We start from the raw sequence: 16,490 nt of genomic DNA, 5'->3' as shown, positions 1-16,490 counted from the left end.
CCTCCTGCTCCTCCCAGGACACGACCCCGGCTTTGTTCAGGCGGTTCCAGGGCACCGCGCACGGAGGGGCACAAACAAAAACATTAAGCAAACACGCTCGTAAAACATGACAAGTGAGCAGTCCGCCGAGGAGGAGCCCTCGAAGCACTCAAGTCATGTTTGTCAGTGACGGGGCGTGATTGATGGCCTTGCCCTGCTGCCCGCAGCTTTCTGTGGGGTTTTTCAGAAAGCAGCACAGAGGCAGCACCCCGGGCTCACCGCCGGGGCCTCCAGCACCCCAACCTTGGACGGGGACGGGGCCAGTCCTTCCTCAAAACACCCTCTTCACTGCCAAAACTCATTTTCCTGAAAGAAACTGAACTTTTAGGAAAAGAACCAGATTATCTTTGACATCTATACACCATCCAGCCCATCGCTTTGTTGGTACCGGTGGGAAAAGCTGGTGAGGACCCCAGCAGCCACAAAGCGAGGCCTCGCAGCCTCCCTGCAGCCACGGCTTCTCCCACTCCGCATCGCCCCAGCCTTTCGCTGCATGTGTGAAGGGACTTGAAAGTTGGCAAAATTAATTCCAGACAAATATTAGCGAGGCCTCAAGTGGAAAGCACATCTCCTCCTTCCTTCTGGGAAGTTGCAGTGCATCCACTTTTATCTTCGGGAGGCTCTTTGGAGATCAAAGATTCGATCAGCTTTTCCTTTGTAAAACTCGTGAAGCGAGCGGTGTTATCAATTCCGTAACAATCATTTATTTGTGTGTGTATATTAACGATTCATTTTCTTTCTCTGAAAAACAGATTCCTGCACGCAAACCTACAACAAACCCCAGGAGTCACACGGGGAAGAAAGCTCTGTTGTTTGTTTACTGATTTTATGGTTGTTACAAGAACAATCCCTACCCTGACAGCTCACACTTGTTAAATGCCTCCCTCCCTCATAAAACCGGGATGGCCAAACACTGCGCCATGGCCTGCCAGCACAGTCCATCCTGCTCATGTCAGCAGAACAGCCTGTCACCGTGGCACTTCTGCCCATCCCCGTCACCTTACACGGTCAAAAAAGAACTTATAAAGAAGCATCTAATTGGTGGAACTGTGCTAGATTGCTGGAATGATTCAGCCCTGGTGCACTGAGGGAACGTCGAGTGCATGTGGGCCAGGCACGGAGGCCGCCGAGGCGTTACAAAGGCAGCGCACGCTTTCACTTAGGCACAACACGGACGAGAAGAGCCCCCGTTGGTCCACCAGCTTTCAGCAGCTACTTCTCACAGCACCGTGATTCTCTGCACATCTGTCAGTACGAAGCCAGCACTCAGCCTAACGGACAAGGCTAATTCCACCCGACATCTGCCAGCAGCGCTGAATTTACACGGTTCCCATCGAGTGGGAACTCGCTACTTGCACAAGCGCCTCGCGAAGATACTGGAATGGATTTTGAGGAGTCGGTGCAAAAGGCTCCGGATCCTCCCCGAGCCATCTGAGCATCAGGCCGACACCGACGCTGAAGAGGCTTGGACCACACTGAGCTGGAATCACTCAGTGAGGCTGTACCAAATGCATCATACTTGTCAGCGTTTCGGGGAGGAGGAATCCTGGGAGTTTCATGAAGCTATTTCTTGGAGCGGAGCCACCGCAAAACGTTTGCCACCGCGAAACTGCGAGGGGAGGATGGGGAGCTCACGGAGCCTGGAAGCCGAGGGGGAAACCTAACGAGAGCCGAGAAGTTTATAAACGCCGTCAGGACTCGACAAGCTGAGCAGGCACCAAGCCACGCACAGACCACTCCTTAATTACTTCTCGCTCTACTTCTTGCAAGGCAGCCTCGCTGCTCGCTGTCAGACAGTGCCACGGCAGAGCTGAGCGGCGTGCTCACGGTTCTGCTGCTGCTCGGCAGACCCCGTCTGACGGGGGCGACGTGATCTGGCTGCTGGGCCCACCTTCGGTAAGCCGTGGTTGTTCTAAATCTGCTCTAACGCAGCCCTTAGTCCAATTTCTGACCTGTTTCACATACCAGCTCCTGGTGCTAGGGACAGGATAGCAGCAGTAGCAGCATTTTTCTGAAAGACACGGTCGAGTGCAGGAATGGTCGACGTCATGAATGGGCTCCAGAGCCTTCCAGATTAAAGACTAAAACGCTTTAAAAAATAAAAAATAGAACGGCCCATCCCATTAAGGAGCAGGTGATGGGATGGTCCTTGCAGGGGAGGCATCCTCAGACACCACCTCCAAACCCAGCCAGAAGGTCCAAAACAACATGACCACAAGGATGCAACGTGACCACTTTGGTGTCCCAGCATAACACCACTGGACACGTGGAGGACAAGGCTCCCTCTGAGGGATGGTGAGAGCACAAGGGACGTCCTGCTGACCACGAGGACAAGCAGTGCCACCCCTCCAGAGAGGTCTCTGGCCATCAGCCAGCACCAAGGCCTTGAGAAGCCCTGGCAGCCCTGTGGTTGGAGTCACAGATCCTTGCTGTTGTGTTTATCAGACCACAGACAAATAATTTGACTTTGTGGGTGCTGAACCTCTGCTGTGAAACCCAGTTAGAGCCTTTTGTGATGCAGATGTTCACAGCTGTTTTTAGACTGTGAGTAGCTACTTGAGGATTTTAAGCTAAGACGGATGAATAGAGCAACAAACACAGGTGTACAAGCACAAGTTACTACCTTAAATGAGCACAGAGCCTCACTATTAGAGAAGAGCAAACGACAAGAGTACTGAGTAGCATTAATTTGTGCAAGCTCACTGGAGCTCCAGTTGTAGAAAAAAGGACTGCTGGAACTAATAATCTTGAAGGCAATCAAAATTATATAGAGACTATTATAAGCCACAGATGACACTTCCCCCCCCCATACAGAACTCTGCATATAACCACGATCAGAAAAAAAGGTCGGCCTGATTACGAGTGTGAAAGCACCACGCACAGCAGCAAGGAACGAAGTGACACTCACCATCTGGCCCCTCGCTGCCTTTACTCCTTTTATTTCGCCGGACACGTCTACCTTCCTCTCCAACGTGCAGCTTTTCTTCAGGATGAAAGAAGTTCAGCAAGGCCAGCTGGAAGAACAAGGACAGGGTTAAGCATCGTGGCAGTGGACGGCCCCAATGCCCCGGGCCCCTGCCGGCAGCCCCGGCTCTGCCAAGCCCAGCACCAGCAGGATGGACGCGTGGCAGCAGCGTACGGACGCCTGGCCCAGCCCAACCAGGCAGCTGAGCTGCACCAGAGAAGTCATTTCTATCACCCTCTGGTTTGCCAACCCAACAAAGACCACCTTGGTGCCCGCAGCCGGCTGCCGCTAACACGCAGATCATGGAAGATGGAGCTGGAGATCAGCACAAGCCCCAAACGCTGATGCAATCGTTGCTAATTATCCTCTGTAAAACTTGCTCAATCCTGGAGCTCTTTCACCAGTATTACTCACTGCCAGTAAGTTTTTCTCTCTCAAGCCCTCTTCTGCAAGCCTCATTAGCTACTGAGATTCAAAGGTCTTCAGGGACCTTTAAATCCAATTCAGTATACCACATAATTAACACTTTAAACCTAGAGCAAGTACATCTTTATAACACGATTTTTGCCAAGAGGCAAAATTTTTATGTAGCGACCTCCTATTCATGAAAAACAGTCGCTGCATTAAAAACTCTTTGACAGTTATTAAACACACATCCCAACCCCGGCACTTGGGTTTCGGCTCAGAAGCCTCCCCAGCCCTCCCAGCTACACCAGCAGCCAGGCGGCTCGACGCCCGGGGCACTTCCCCAGGTATTTCCACTCCATAAAATCAGAGATTTCACACCAGATGAAGGCGGGAGGAGCCGAACGCTCTGTTCTGCCTGGTGCTGCACCCGCAGGAACCTGGGCGGCTTCACCAGGATGGGGTTTTCTTTTTTGTGCTGAATAATCTCGATGGCAGGTATTTGATTCACAAATACCTACCCACACCAAGCGCACGCACGCCCCTCTAAGGGAAGAATGAACGGGCTTCAAAAAGCAGCTCCAAAGGTTATCAATCCTGCCACTGCCCTGAGAACAAAACCCTCGGCATCAAAAGCATCCTTTAAATAGCAGAGGAGAATAAACTCCTTTCATGGACTACCAGTTAAAAGAGAGGCTTGTTAAGCTGCAGGTTGTAAAAGTCCCTGCTAAAATCATTACAGGCCTCTCTGCTCCTGCCGTGCGGCCAGCCCTGTCCCTCCCCGTAGCTCGCACACAGCCTGTCGCAGAGGGCTGCAGGAGGGGCCGGATCCTGCCCCGGCAGGAGGTGGGCTCAGCAAACCGCTCGGACCCAGCTTTGTACCACTCGTTTCTTAGCTGGGTCTGCAAAAGCTGAAGAGGAAAAAGCAGTTGTTGGCGGGTGGGAATCCACAAGCATTTGCTTTTCAGAAGGAAAACCGTAAAACCCTTTTAAAATTGCCATTGAGCCCCTCCTTTCTCCTTGGTTGTGGACCTGCTACCTCCAGGCAGTGGCACACAAACGAGGTCTGAAGGACAAAGGGGACAAACGGCTGAACGTACCGGGTCAGCCCGTTGGCACTGATAGAGCCATGGATGCAGCCGGTGCTGTGGACGCAGCCAGTGTTGGCGTTACAGCTCCTAAACCCCAACTCCAAACCTCCTGCACTTTAAATTCCTGCCTTCGCAGCGCGTGTTTCTATTTACTTCCACAGCTGGCAGGTTGGGGACGGGCAGGATCCAGCCCCCAGCTGCTGGCAGAGACACTGAAAGGCCGCTTGGGCAGCTGAGCCGAAGTGCTGCGAAACTAACTGAAGCAACAAATTACTTCGTAGGTCAGGTTAAAAGGCCAACAAATTCATCAGCGCCGCTTCTGAATGCCGTGGTTTCCTGGCTATCTGGTTTGAGCCCTGCGAAGCACCACGAAATAAAAGCAGGGACACGTTAAGCGCGGGGAGCAGCACGCGGGGACGTGCAGCCTCGTGCCCAGGAGCCCTGGGAGCGGGTGGCACAGCTGCTCCCAGCGCTAGGGCTAAAAATGACACCCCTCATCAGAGGGAGGCTTTGTGATGGCACAGCACTAATTGTTTCAAAACAAACACGTTTCATTTCCGTGCTATTGGGAACACAATATGACATCCAGTTTTGAAATGCTGCAGCATGAAATTAAGCTCGCCCAACGCCCGGCTGCGCCTGCGGAGATCACCTCCACGGCTGGGGAGCCCAAAGGGCTCGCTAAAGATTGTTCAAAGCCTCACCCGCTTCTCTGTTCTCATTCAGGTTTCACTCGGTGAACATTTATCAGTACCGAGTCAGAAAAATACCAGGTGTTGGCTAAAAGTAGATCTAAGCGTTAAGCTCAGTCTTTCTAATCAGACCAAGTCAGTAATTTAAATGAGAGTGAGGGAAATGAATAAACCGTTCACTTAGAAAAATAACAGAGCTAGCTTAAGTCAGGGACTGTGACCACAGCAGCTCTGAGCACACACTGTCTGAGGACAGTTCTAGTGGAAGGAGGCTTTATTGGAGGAGCAACCACCGGCCCTCCATGCTCAGGCTGTTAGTACTAAGACGTACGGAGGAGTTTGTCCTGGGGACTCCCCCTGCGATGCTCAGTAACGCAGATCTCCCCGCCTTGCAGCTCTCGGGATGCAGCTGGGGATGCTCTGCCGCCAGGCCAGCTCACAGCCCTCTGGCCCGCACGGGTGGGAGTTACGTTTGGTCCCCACGCAGCTGCGAGGAGCCGGAGAGGCTCTTTCCATTCGCTGCCCCGGAGGTCTGATTAACAGAGCACCCCGCGGCTCTCGGCCTCTGCAGCTTTCGGCCTGGAGGCGAGGCTGCACGTTTTCAGCCTCGAAGTGAATTAACCTCATCTACTCTCCTGTTGTTGTGTGTGTCCACAACGAGGGAGGCTTTGCACAGCACAGCCAGCAGATGTTCGCCACCCATCTCGCGAACACACTACAGCCAGGCGGACGGTTGCAGAAGGAGAAATTATCTCCAGCGAAATGGTCTCTAGGACAGCATCACAACACAGATGTTGCTGAGAATATCCCTTCACGTGTCTGACCAACGTGACGAGCAACCAGGACGGTGTCTGTGGGCTCCCCTCCGGGGGGAGAGGAGGACTGGGGTGGGGAAATGCGGTTTTATCCCGCGCAGTCAGTCTGGAACAATCACCGTTTCCCTCCCCGCGTCAATCTGAAGTCCTCAAATTACCCTCCTTTGAGAAACACCACGTAAACCCATTAGGACTTGCTACGTTTAATCAAGAAGATCGCTTGTAGGATGCTAAAAGGTCAGAAAGCGAAGAGAGGAAAAACCCTGGGGGAAAACATACCTCAAAATAACCTGCGAAACAATAGTGAAAGCATGCCTTACCAGAATGAATCAGATATACCTTGGTTTCTGTCAGCAAAATAAAGAACAACAAAGACAAGCACACAAAAGCACTGGTTTGCTCTGCAGCAACATGCAGAACCCGCACTGGAAGGGCTGGACAGGAATGCTCGGGAATGTCAAGAGAACACAATGGGAATTGCCGGAGTAATGTAGCCTGCAGTCACCGAGAAGCGAGTCCGCTCTGGAAGGAGGGACGTTCCTCACTCTGCATGAGTCAGAATAAAGACACTTTACTTCATACACATATGTAAATACGTACGTGTACATATATGTAAAGGTACCGTGAAATAGGAAGCTGGATACGAAACGCAGCTGTACCATGGAGTTATGGCAGAATATACAAATTACAGGTAATTATAACACTTTAAAAAATCGTATTTTAAAAAGCAATGTTGGGCTGCTAAATTAATTGATAAGATTTCCAGACATAAGATTTGCACCTCTCTGCAAATACCTTGAAATACACAGCCCTCAGAAACACCTGGTAGAGGAACGAGGACCCACTGGACACCAATGGAACGTGTTCCAAATGGTCTAAGGGCTTGGAAACGAGGGGATATACCTTCGGTGTTGGTGTGGCACGGCTGGAAAGTAGCCGAAAGGTGAGGTTATGGGCCGACAGGAGAACTTCAAGGAACCAAAAAAGAAGCATTACAGAACTGAGTTGCTCTGCGTTGGCTCTGCAGCGAAAAGCACATTCTTGAGAAGTGTTTCAGAGTATATTAATTACTTTAAAAAACACCAACAGAAGACTCATCTGCATGCTGCATTACCAAGTTTGCTTCCAATTAATAACGGGGGGCGAGAGCAGGCAGCTTTAGATCTAATCAAAAACCTCACACTCCTACATTAAAGCACCAGCGAGAAAGAATGAATTTGTCCTCTTACATGATTGTTTAATGGTGCTGTTAAAATCAAATTCCCTCATTCATTTGTAATTTTGGATATCGTTAGCGTGAGGAGACCAATAAGCACACTAAACTCTTCAGAGACATTCTTTGCAAGCAAAGCTGTTGTTTTTCTGGCGCTCTCAAGTTCAGCAGTCGGAGGCTGTGGTTCAAATAACAGCTACTTGAGTATTAGCCCCATTGTCCTACATCAGAAATTTGCCTGTGGTAACACGTGGTGTAAAATACTAAGTAGATTACTTATGTTCAAACAGGCTAGGAAGAAGTTTTGGGGGTAGCTTTGTTTTACCGAAAAAGCCATTCAACATATTTCCAGCCTCACTTTTGTCATCATTCCTTTTTCTTATAAAGATGCGAGAAGTGAAAGAGTAAACGATCCACATTTCAACAGGACAAAACACGACAAAAGTTTATACATCTTGCTGGCGAGACAAGCCACAGCTCTGGGTGCTGTAACGCGACCTGTACCGTGAGCCGGAGCGTGGGGAGAGCAGCGACCGACCGCCTGAAGCCACAGCCCTCACCGCCCATCTGCCTCCTCCAAATTTTGTGCTTTCAGCCCAGCTCAGGTACTCGGATCCTTCCCTTCCAGGGGATCTGAGCCGGGCTACTCGCTGTCCTCCTAAATCCCTCCGCTGGCTTTTTTTTTGCAGGAAGGCTCGAGTACCATCCCCTCCTTCCAGCTCGCCCCTGATGCTTCATCTTTCTCATCGCTCCCCGCCAGCCTTCCTCCCTTTCGCTCCCAACGCCAGCCGGATCGCGCTTCTTGCCAGCTATTCACACTGCGGCCCGAGGTCCCAGAGGCACAAAACATCGGCTTTGAATTGATAGAAAAACACAATTCCCCCTCATTCTAATCTGCACGTAAGCATCCTCACTGAGGTTTTTAGACTCGACAGCGAACTTTAAAAGTTTTTGCCTCCCAAAGCTACGAGGCAAAGGAATTCTATAACCTCCATTTCCTACCCAGGGGACAAATGCTCAAGGAACTCTCCTGAGCTCACCCAAAGCGACACGGGCCGTTTGTGCTGACACAGGGACTGAGCATCGCTGCTGGGCTGGGTACGGCCACGGCCGTTACCGTGCTGCCATCACATCTCAGGAGCTGGTCTGAGGCGCTTCCTCCCGATCTGCTGAGCATTTCTGTCCTTAGGTTGGTTGGAAAGCCCTTCAGGAGGACTGCGCAATCACAGCTTTTAAATACGAGCCCAGTGAGTCATGCTCCTGGGTCTTCTAGGCACTGTGGTAATATAAAGTTATTAGACAACAATAAAAGAGGAGGGAGCATATTTTCCTAAGTTTTTATTGGTATTTTAACTTCATTACTCAGGAAAGCCACTGTATTTTTCAGCGCAGAACATGAGGCCCGATTGCCAGTCACCAGTTCGAGCCTTGTTACGAACTGACAGGCCCGGGGAATTAATGCTCATTAGCGGCTGTAACGCAACTCGTAAACTTCCCTGCACAACCGAGCCGCCACCAAAGAAAGGTGCCTCTGCCAGAACCGATGTCCTTCCAGAACAAAAGGCAGCTGGCACCTACATTAAGTATTTTAAATTTTCAGTAGCTGGTTGATGAAAGGAATCCCAGCACCAGCCCACTTCCCATTCACAGCCCTGTCACCCAAACCGAAGCTTTTCTCCCCTACCAAGAGACCAGAGGGAGCAGGTCACCTTCTCACCATCCCCTACAAACAGCAAAGTCCAGAACTGCCGTCCCCTGATCAAACCTCTGTGACAGCTGCCCAGGCTGCGACACAAAACCTTACTTCTCCACGCCAAGTGCCTCACCGAACACCCCAAGCAGTTCGGCGCTGTCTCATGGGGGTTTCTCCGGCTATTTCAAGTCCAGAGGCTTTGGAGAGCTGACCAAGGCAGCTTCTGCGCATCCCATAAACTCGCTTCAGTTCAACGCGTACCACACCACCTATTGATGTTTCTACCACTAACTCATTGCTACTTTTCAAACACAGCTAACTGTTCTTTGTTAATGCCCCACTCATGTTACAGAAGGGAGAACAAATGAATATTTTCAGTGTGACTCAGAGCAGCTTCATCAGCCTGTTCTGTCACAAACACCGGCCCACGGCCCCGCGCAGGCAGACAAAACCCTCGGTGAACGGAGCAGGGGAGACGCAGGGGTAGGTGCTCCCCGGCGGGGCACAGGAAACCCCCAGACCAGGGTCAGCTCTGCTCCTTCCATGGACACGTGTGTTAATTACAGACCACAAAAAGAGGTTTTTAACTTGCAGACCACAAAAAGAGGTTTTGTAGCAGCTTGGCTTTAAACGCTTCAGGTTGAACACCAGCAACATCAGCCTGCCGCAGAGAAAGGCCAAAGGTACGCTTGGTCTTTGTGCTGGCCCGGGGAAGAAGTCCAATCTTCTCCTGTGAAGGCTCCTTGTCAGCCTGGGGGTGTACAATATTTACTGCCCAAGCTATGACTGCTCTTCCATATTATCAGCTGCCGGTACGTGACTTTAGCCTAGAGGGAGAGCTTCCCCCACACAGAAACCTCGGCCACAGCATTATGAGCGTGAGCTCCCCAGACAATGCTGAGGGAACAAAACTCGAGGCCCCAGCCAGAGCTGCCAACTAAACGGGAGACAGAAGCAGTTCTGTGCTGGCATCGGCACTGGGAGCAACTCCTCGTGTGACCATCCCTGGTCCCGTTCTGCAGCCACGTGTGGGCTGTGACCCAACCCAGGGGACATCCTGATGGCTGCAGCCACCCGGGGACGCGGCGTGCCGCCCGCGGGCAGGTGGCTTCGCCCACGGACTTTGCTGTGCGTGTCCAAACCAGAAGTCAGCCACAGGGAACCGACTTCAAGGAACAACTACCTCCCCAGATGCCTGTCTCAAGACACTCTTAGTGGAGTTATTTTGTCTGCTGCCTCCTGCGAGGGCGCTTGGTGCAGGCGTGCCACGCCGCTGGTGCCAGCCGGACCCGCGGAGAGCGTGCGCTGCGTGCAGCACCGAGCGTGGGCTGAGCTCTGCAGCGCTGCACCTGTTGGCACGGGAAGGGAAAGCCAGAAACACAAGCCAGATGTTAGGCAGAACAAGGTCAAAGCTGAGCTTAACACCGTATACGAAGACACCTGTGCTGAATTTTTGAATGGTAGCGGCAGTAAGAGGTTCCTGCTGCGGACTTCCCTCTGCGGGCAGGCAGACCTGCAGTAACCCAACACTTCCCTGGGAACACACTGGTTAAAACGCTGAAAAGTATCAATGTCAGTGCAAGGTAAGGATCTTAAATCAGTTCCTTTCGTTTCCCAAGGAAATCAAATTTAGCTGTGAACCAGCGCCAGACAGAGATCTGCTGTCTATTAGCATGAATTCTCAGTTTTTCACATTTTAATTAGCCTTCATAGTCTTTTTTCAGCCCCATTTTCAGCCAGCTGGGCTACGTCCCCCTCCATATGGAGGTCACAGTTCCTTCTCTTGCATACCAAGAGCAATTCTTTTCTTATTTTAGCGTTTATATTATCAAAGCACTTGCACACTTCAAAAAGCACAGCGCACGGTTGCTTTGGAGGGCCGCGAAGGGAGACACCACAAGCTTCAGCGACTTGCTATTAGCCACATTTTCTCCTCCCTTGCCTGGTCTGTTTTTCTCCATGTGTGCTTTGCTCATGCTTCCTCACCACCTGGATCTTCTCCAGTCCACCCAGGACGGCGTGAGCTCCATCACGCAGCCCTCCTTGAAGCCCAAACAGCTCTTCGGGAACTCCTGCAGCCAGGCAGGGCTCCAGCCAAGAGCTTCGGGGCTCTGACGCTCCACTTGGAGCTCCTCCCTTGCCCCGCGAAATGCAGAACTGGGGGCTCTCCAGCCTCTAAAGGCTCGCTCCAGCCACCATTGGATCCTCTCCTGAGGAGGAGGCTTCCTTTTGCTCCCTTCAAAAAGAGTTTTAAGAACGCCTGGCATGGTCTGTTAGCCACGAGGGAAACACCTCAGGCTGCTGAGCTGAACGGCTTCTTGAAGGCGCAGCTCTCTGTGCTGAGCACCCCCTCCAAAGCAGACACCTCCTACCGTCAGAAAGGCCACCTCTCCTTGCAGGGAGTAACCGGCCAGCAGAAGGGAGACGCAGCTGGATCCTGCTCTGGAGCTCTCCATCGAGAACACGGCTGCAGTACCTGAATTTATTCCATTTCCCAGTTTTCCGATGTTTTTCCCTTTATCTTTCAAAGTCCTGCATAAACCCATCGCCTTCGATGGGACTGGTTACAGTGAAAAATGGGTTAGGATTTACTCATCAAAACCATCCCTAAAGTAGGAAGCTAGGAGAGGACATTCGTCAGGCACCTGAACTGATGCTTGCTCTGCAAACTTCATTCTGCCCTTGCCACAAGAGATCCACTCCCCCCCCCTTTTCTTTCCTCTTTTTGAATGTTCAGAAATCTTTGACATTTTGGGATCTTCCTGCTACAGACTGCTCCGACAGAGTTTTTAAAACATTTTTCCTTGCTCCGTAACAAAACAAAAAGTTCTTGCTACAGTGCATTTTTACTTTCAGCAAAAGGGATTTTGAATCCTGTTTTCTAAATCTGGATGTTAAAATAGGCCTTCAGCTATGATTAATTTTTATGACACTTCACTGGAAGGAAAAAAACAGAAGGGAAGGAAACAGGAGGAGGGCTTCAAGTGGTCCAAATGAAATAGTATTGCCATTAAAAGAAAAACAAGTCTACTGTAAATGTAACATCCATGAAATAACGCATCCAGAAGAAGGATACAGAGCCAGCTGCAGCCCGGCAGCTGGGAGCTGCTCTCAGTCTCGGTCAGGTTCTTGCCCACGCACTTCGAGTAGCTGCTGCACCCCGGCCCTCGGCGAGCGGCCGCAGGGCCCCGAGGGAGCGCGCTGCCCGGCAGCCAGGGCAGCCTGCGTGTTACGTATTCAAGGCCGTGGTCTTCTATTGCTTTTGTAAGGCACCTACTGTTGCCTAATTAATCCGATCCACCACAGTTACGGTCAGGAGAGCGGTACGACCTCACGCAAACACGATTAAATGCTCCGAAAGCGCTCGCTGCTGCCCTGTTCCTAGCAGGGCACCCACCAGCGCTGCGCAAAATGGCTCTGGAAGCAAAATTTTGAGTGTTTTTGGCAACTCCTGCTGCAGGTTTGTGCATTACACAGCAGATGGGAAAGCATCTCCCACCGGGCAGATGCGAGGAGGAAGACTGGCTGGAAGGCAGAGAAGCCACCCAGCACGCGCTCAGCTGGTGCATGGGATCGGGGAAGGAGGAAGGTCCCTCGAGCCCTTGCTCTTGAAAGCAGAGAGCAGCGAGGTACTCGCACGGCACAGCACACGGCACCTGGGAAACCACTTATCTCATCTCCAGATTAAGGCACTTCTTGCCAAAAATTCAGATGGAGTTGCTGTTTGTTTGGTTTCCCTGGCTGCCTTCGCCTGGCTGGAAGGCGCAGACACCCCGGAGCACAAAAACCACAGCACGAGGATGGAAAACCCGGCAGCTCCCTGCACACAGCTTCTTCACAAGCAGTGCCTGTGCCGTCGGGGCCTCTGCTGCCAGCAGTGCCACCACGCCGCCCCGCCAGCTCTGTCGGATTTTGGGCAGCCGAGGGCACCCCGGGCAGTCAGAGCCACCAGCCCTCACCCTGCAGGGCGAGCAGGCTTGGAAAACAAGATGTGATTTTGTACAACACCATGGAAACCGTGGAAAAAGAGCTGGGAATTGAGGAATTTTAACTCATTCACACCTACATTTTCCACACAACCCTATCGCACACAGTTGGTCCCAAGCAGCAGCCTCAGGGCTGCCAAAGAGCCCAGCTCCCCATGCTGCTCTGAGCACCGAACAGACCCCTAATCAGAACATTCCCCCTGCGCTCTCCACACGAAAGCAAAAAGCACCGCTGCCATCAGAAGAAAAACGCCTCGAACTGCCCAGGTCAGCACTCACTCAGGCACAGTGCTAGCATTGTGAGGCTAACAGGAGGAATTATATTTTTAGCTAATAATGCTCATTTATCAGGCTCAGCCTCTGGCATGGGCAAGAGAGGCCGCACGGCTATAGGAAAAGGGCGAGGTGTTGGTCCACTCTCCTCTCTCTGCAAGCCGAGCCCTTCTGCTTTAAGCTTTGCTGTGATGAACCAGCGAGCACGCCTCTTCACGAGGCGAGAGCAGCGACAGAAGGATGCTGTGCACGACAGCCCTCGGCGCAGCTTTCCATGACACCGGGGTCCGCGGGATGTCAGGCCAGCCAGATGTTTCCAGCTCGCGAGCCAGGCCAGCTGCTGCACAGCTGCCTGCGCCGCCGCGCCGGGGGCTCGCTGCTCCCAGGTTTGCACTTTGTGATGCAGGAGCAGAATGCCGTTGTGCAGGCCCGAGAGCTTGTCAAAGCCAGTTAAAATGTTTAGGTGTCATGCTAAGCTTGCACAGGCTGCCGCTGCGGAAGGTGCTGCCTCCATCATCTGGGCGCAGCAAAGCCAGGCTCACAAAGATCAAGCGACTTTCTGAAGGTTAAAAAGAAGTAAGTCAGGAAAGAAAAATCTAGTAAACACTGTCCATGCCAAATTCCTAAAACAAAGGCTAAACCGGCTCATACGATCTGCAGGCTGGCTCGTAAGTCTTCTGTAACCTCCAGCTTATTCCCAGTCTCTTAGAGCCGAGCATTCGGCTGTCAGCGTGCCCCTGTGCAGCGAGGTATCCCTGGCCTGCTCTGAATCGGGCCCCTCTGATTCTCTCCCAGCAAAATCTTAACTTGCTGCTCTGTCTTTTTATTTAATCATTCACTTTATCATTACCCTTTTCTTCTTTTTTACCCAGCAAACTGCTGGCTGGCAGACATGGAAGAGGCAAGTCCTCCTTTACTGACCCACGTCCTGCTGGCTGTGAGGCTTCAGATGCGTATATAAACACACACACATGCGTTTCTATCTCACATACACACATACACACGCACCTTGGTGTGGCACGCATGCCAGAGGTCTCATCCAGGCGCTCTGCATGCTTTTGGTTAATGGGAAACACTGCTGTAGCAAAGAAAATTAGGAAAAAAAACCTCACTCCTGCAGCCAGGGAGCATTTTCCTGCTCTTCTGGGTGAGACGAACAGCTCCATGGCTTCGGGCTGAGTGTAAGAAAAAGGACTGTTTACAGACAGAATTTTGCAATTACTCTGAATGTCATCCCAGGTCACATTTGGCCGTGGTGGGGCCGCAAAACTGAGCAAGGCTGAGCTGTGTGCAGCCCTACCTGCGTCCCCGCCGGCCAAAAGCACCGCGTCCCTGCCAGCACGCGAGCGTGGGCAAGGACAGGCAGCAACATGTGCCGAAGGGGACCCGTCAACCTTCCGAAGGCTTGAAACTGAAGGAGGATGGAAACTGTTTGATTTTTGCCAGGAAAAAGTATCAAATATATCCTCACTGGGTTTTTCAGGCAGTTTTGCTGGCGTTTGTTTTTGAAGCTGAACATGGCTTTCTAAATCATCCTAGACAGCCAAACAAAGAGGGACATCACTCTGATTAGATACCCAAACAAAAACTGTTCCACTGGCCAGGTTTTACCACAAATTTAGCCTCCCGAAGCCTTTATTTCTCCATCGCACTCACCGAACCTGCTAAGCAGCAGCCATCGGTGCGAGGAACCACAGCCTGCGAGGCCTGCCACAGGTGGAGGGAGAACCTGGCGGAAATCCCATCCCCGAGGAGCAGCAGCTGAGCATCTCTGGAAAGTTGGCAAGCCAGCAGCGCTCCCACCATCTGAAGCTGTTGGCATGATCTCGGTATCATGAGGCTTCATTCCCTTGACCCCTGGGATCAGCCAGGCTGGGAAAGGCTCCCAAGCGCCCCCAGATCAAAGGGATATTTTGATATTTCACCAGAACCTTAAATAAATAAGAAGCAGAGGGCGCAAGATGCTGCCGGGAATGACAAAAGGCAGCTGTAAACACAACTGCAGATAAGGCACAAGAACGTTTTAAACAGTTGTTTGCACTGGACGACTGGAGAACAAAACACGGGACATGTCCACACCCACTGGGAAGGAACCTGCTGTGGCCTGAAGGCCTTGCCATTTACGATGGGGTAGAGCAAAAAAGGCTCTTTCCCTCTCAGCTTCACAACCCCAAATCCCAGCTTCTGCAATTCTCCAGGACAAAGAACCCAAAAATGACTGAGAGATCTTTCAGAAAAGGAGCAAAAACCTGCAAAGGCAGCAATGGGGTTATACGCCGTGCTGCCAGGCGCTGAACTTGGGGGAGTTCTTCCTACAGAGCCAAGCCAACCCAGTGACACCAGATGTTTGCCACTTTGCAGTCCAATTTTGACAGACCTAAGTCGAATTTCGCTAAGACCTTCAGATGCCCAGGATGGGAAAGCTTTGTGGTTTTAGTAACATGAGGGTCTGACACCAAATATCCAAAAGCAGACAGATGATCAGTATTGAGTACATTAAAAGTTGAGTTCTTAGCACAGCTTTCTGCCTCAAAATCCCCCCTTCGCGCATCTTTTTGGGTCTAAAGGGACATGACAACAAAGTCGGCGAACACTCGAGTGCTCTGACGAGCAACATGCCCTGCCTGCAAGAGGTTTTCATCAGCTTCTTCCTGGAAGCAGGGGGAGAGCAGGGCAGATCACGGCTCATAGACGCATGGCTCACAGCAAACGTCCCATCTCCTCCTGCTGAGCACCAGCCACCGCTGCAGTCTAGATGAAGCCCAGCCCAACTCCAGCACCAAAACCCACACAACCTATTTTGGATCATGATAAACCTATGAAGAACGCCTGGTGCCTCTGAGAGGTGCGGTGAAGGTGGTTAGCAGAGTCCTGAGTTGCCACCAGACTGGCCAGCTGGTGTCAGCACACAGCTCTGGCCCTCCTTAGCTTTTCGTGTACATAGACAGCTATTTGTGTTTTTTTATTTTATTTTTTACTAGCAGACTGAAAAACACCCACGTTGAGATAGAAATAATACAACCCGTGTGAGAAATGAGCCTCTTGTGCTAGATCTTATTGTCCTAACTTAAAAAAAGAAAACCCCACAAAGTGGCAAAGAATAGAAACTCCCAATAAAGCAGCCTTGTAAAACGGGTTATTTTGGAATATTTAGGTTATGGGTGGTTATGGCAGCAGTCACACACGAGGCTCGTACATCTCGAGAAGGTTCTCCCTCATCACCTCGACCCGCAGGTTCACCCGGGGGATCTGTCCCCTGCAAGGAGCTCAGCCTGGCGTCACTCAGAAAATGTTAACGTACAGAATCCACTGACCCGT

General features: G+C 51.5%; 1 protein-coding gene across 1 annotated transcript in view; it reads right to left on the bottom strand.

Moving 5' to 3' along the window:
* EDA (ectodysplasin A) overlaps positions 1–11,369 on the bottom strand; it is a 36,696-nt gene extending 25,327 nt beyond the window's left edge. The window contains exons 1-2 of the mRNA XM_035324180.1: positions 11,286–11,369; positions 2,948–3,053 (exon numbers count right to left, since the gene is read on the bottom strand). Coding sequence (XP_035180071.1) covers positions 2,948–3,053; positions 11,286–11,369 — 190 coding nt within the window. The remainder of the gene's footprint in view (positions 1–2,947; positions 3,054–11,285) is intronic.
* Between the last annotated feature and the right edge of the window lie 5,121 nt (positions 11,370–16,490).

The sequence above is a fragment of the Oxyura jamaicensis genome, chromosome 4 (assembly GCF_011077185.1).
Source record: "Oxyura jamaicensis isolate SHBP4307 breed ruddy duck chromosome 4, BPBGC_Ojam_1.0, whole genome shotgun sequence".
NCBI classification, from domain to species: domain Eukaryota; kingdom Metazoa; phylum Chordata; class Aves; order Anseriformes; family Anatidae; genus Oxyura; species Oxyura jamaicensis.
Note: the sequence above shows the minus strand (reverse complement) of the source record. Positions and strands in the feature narration are given on the sequence as shown.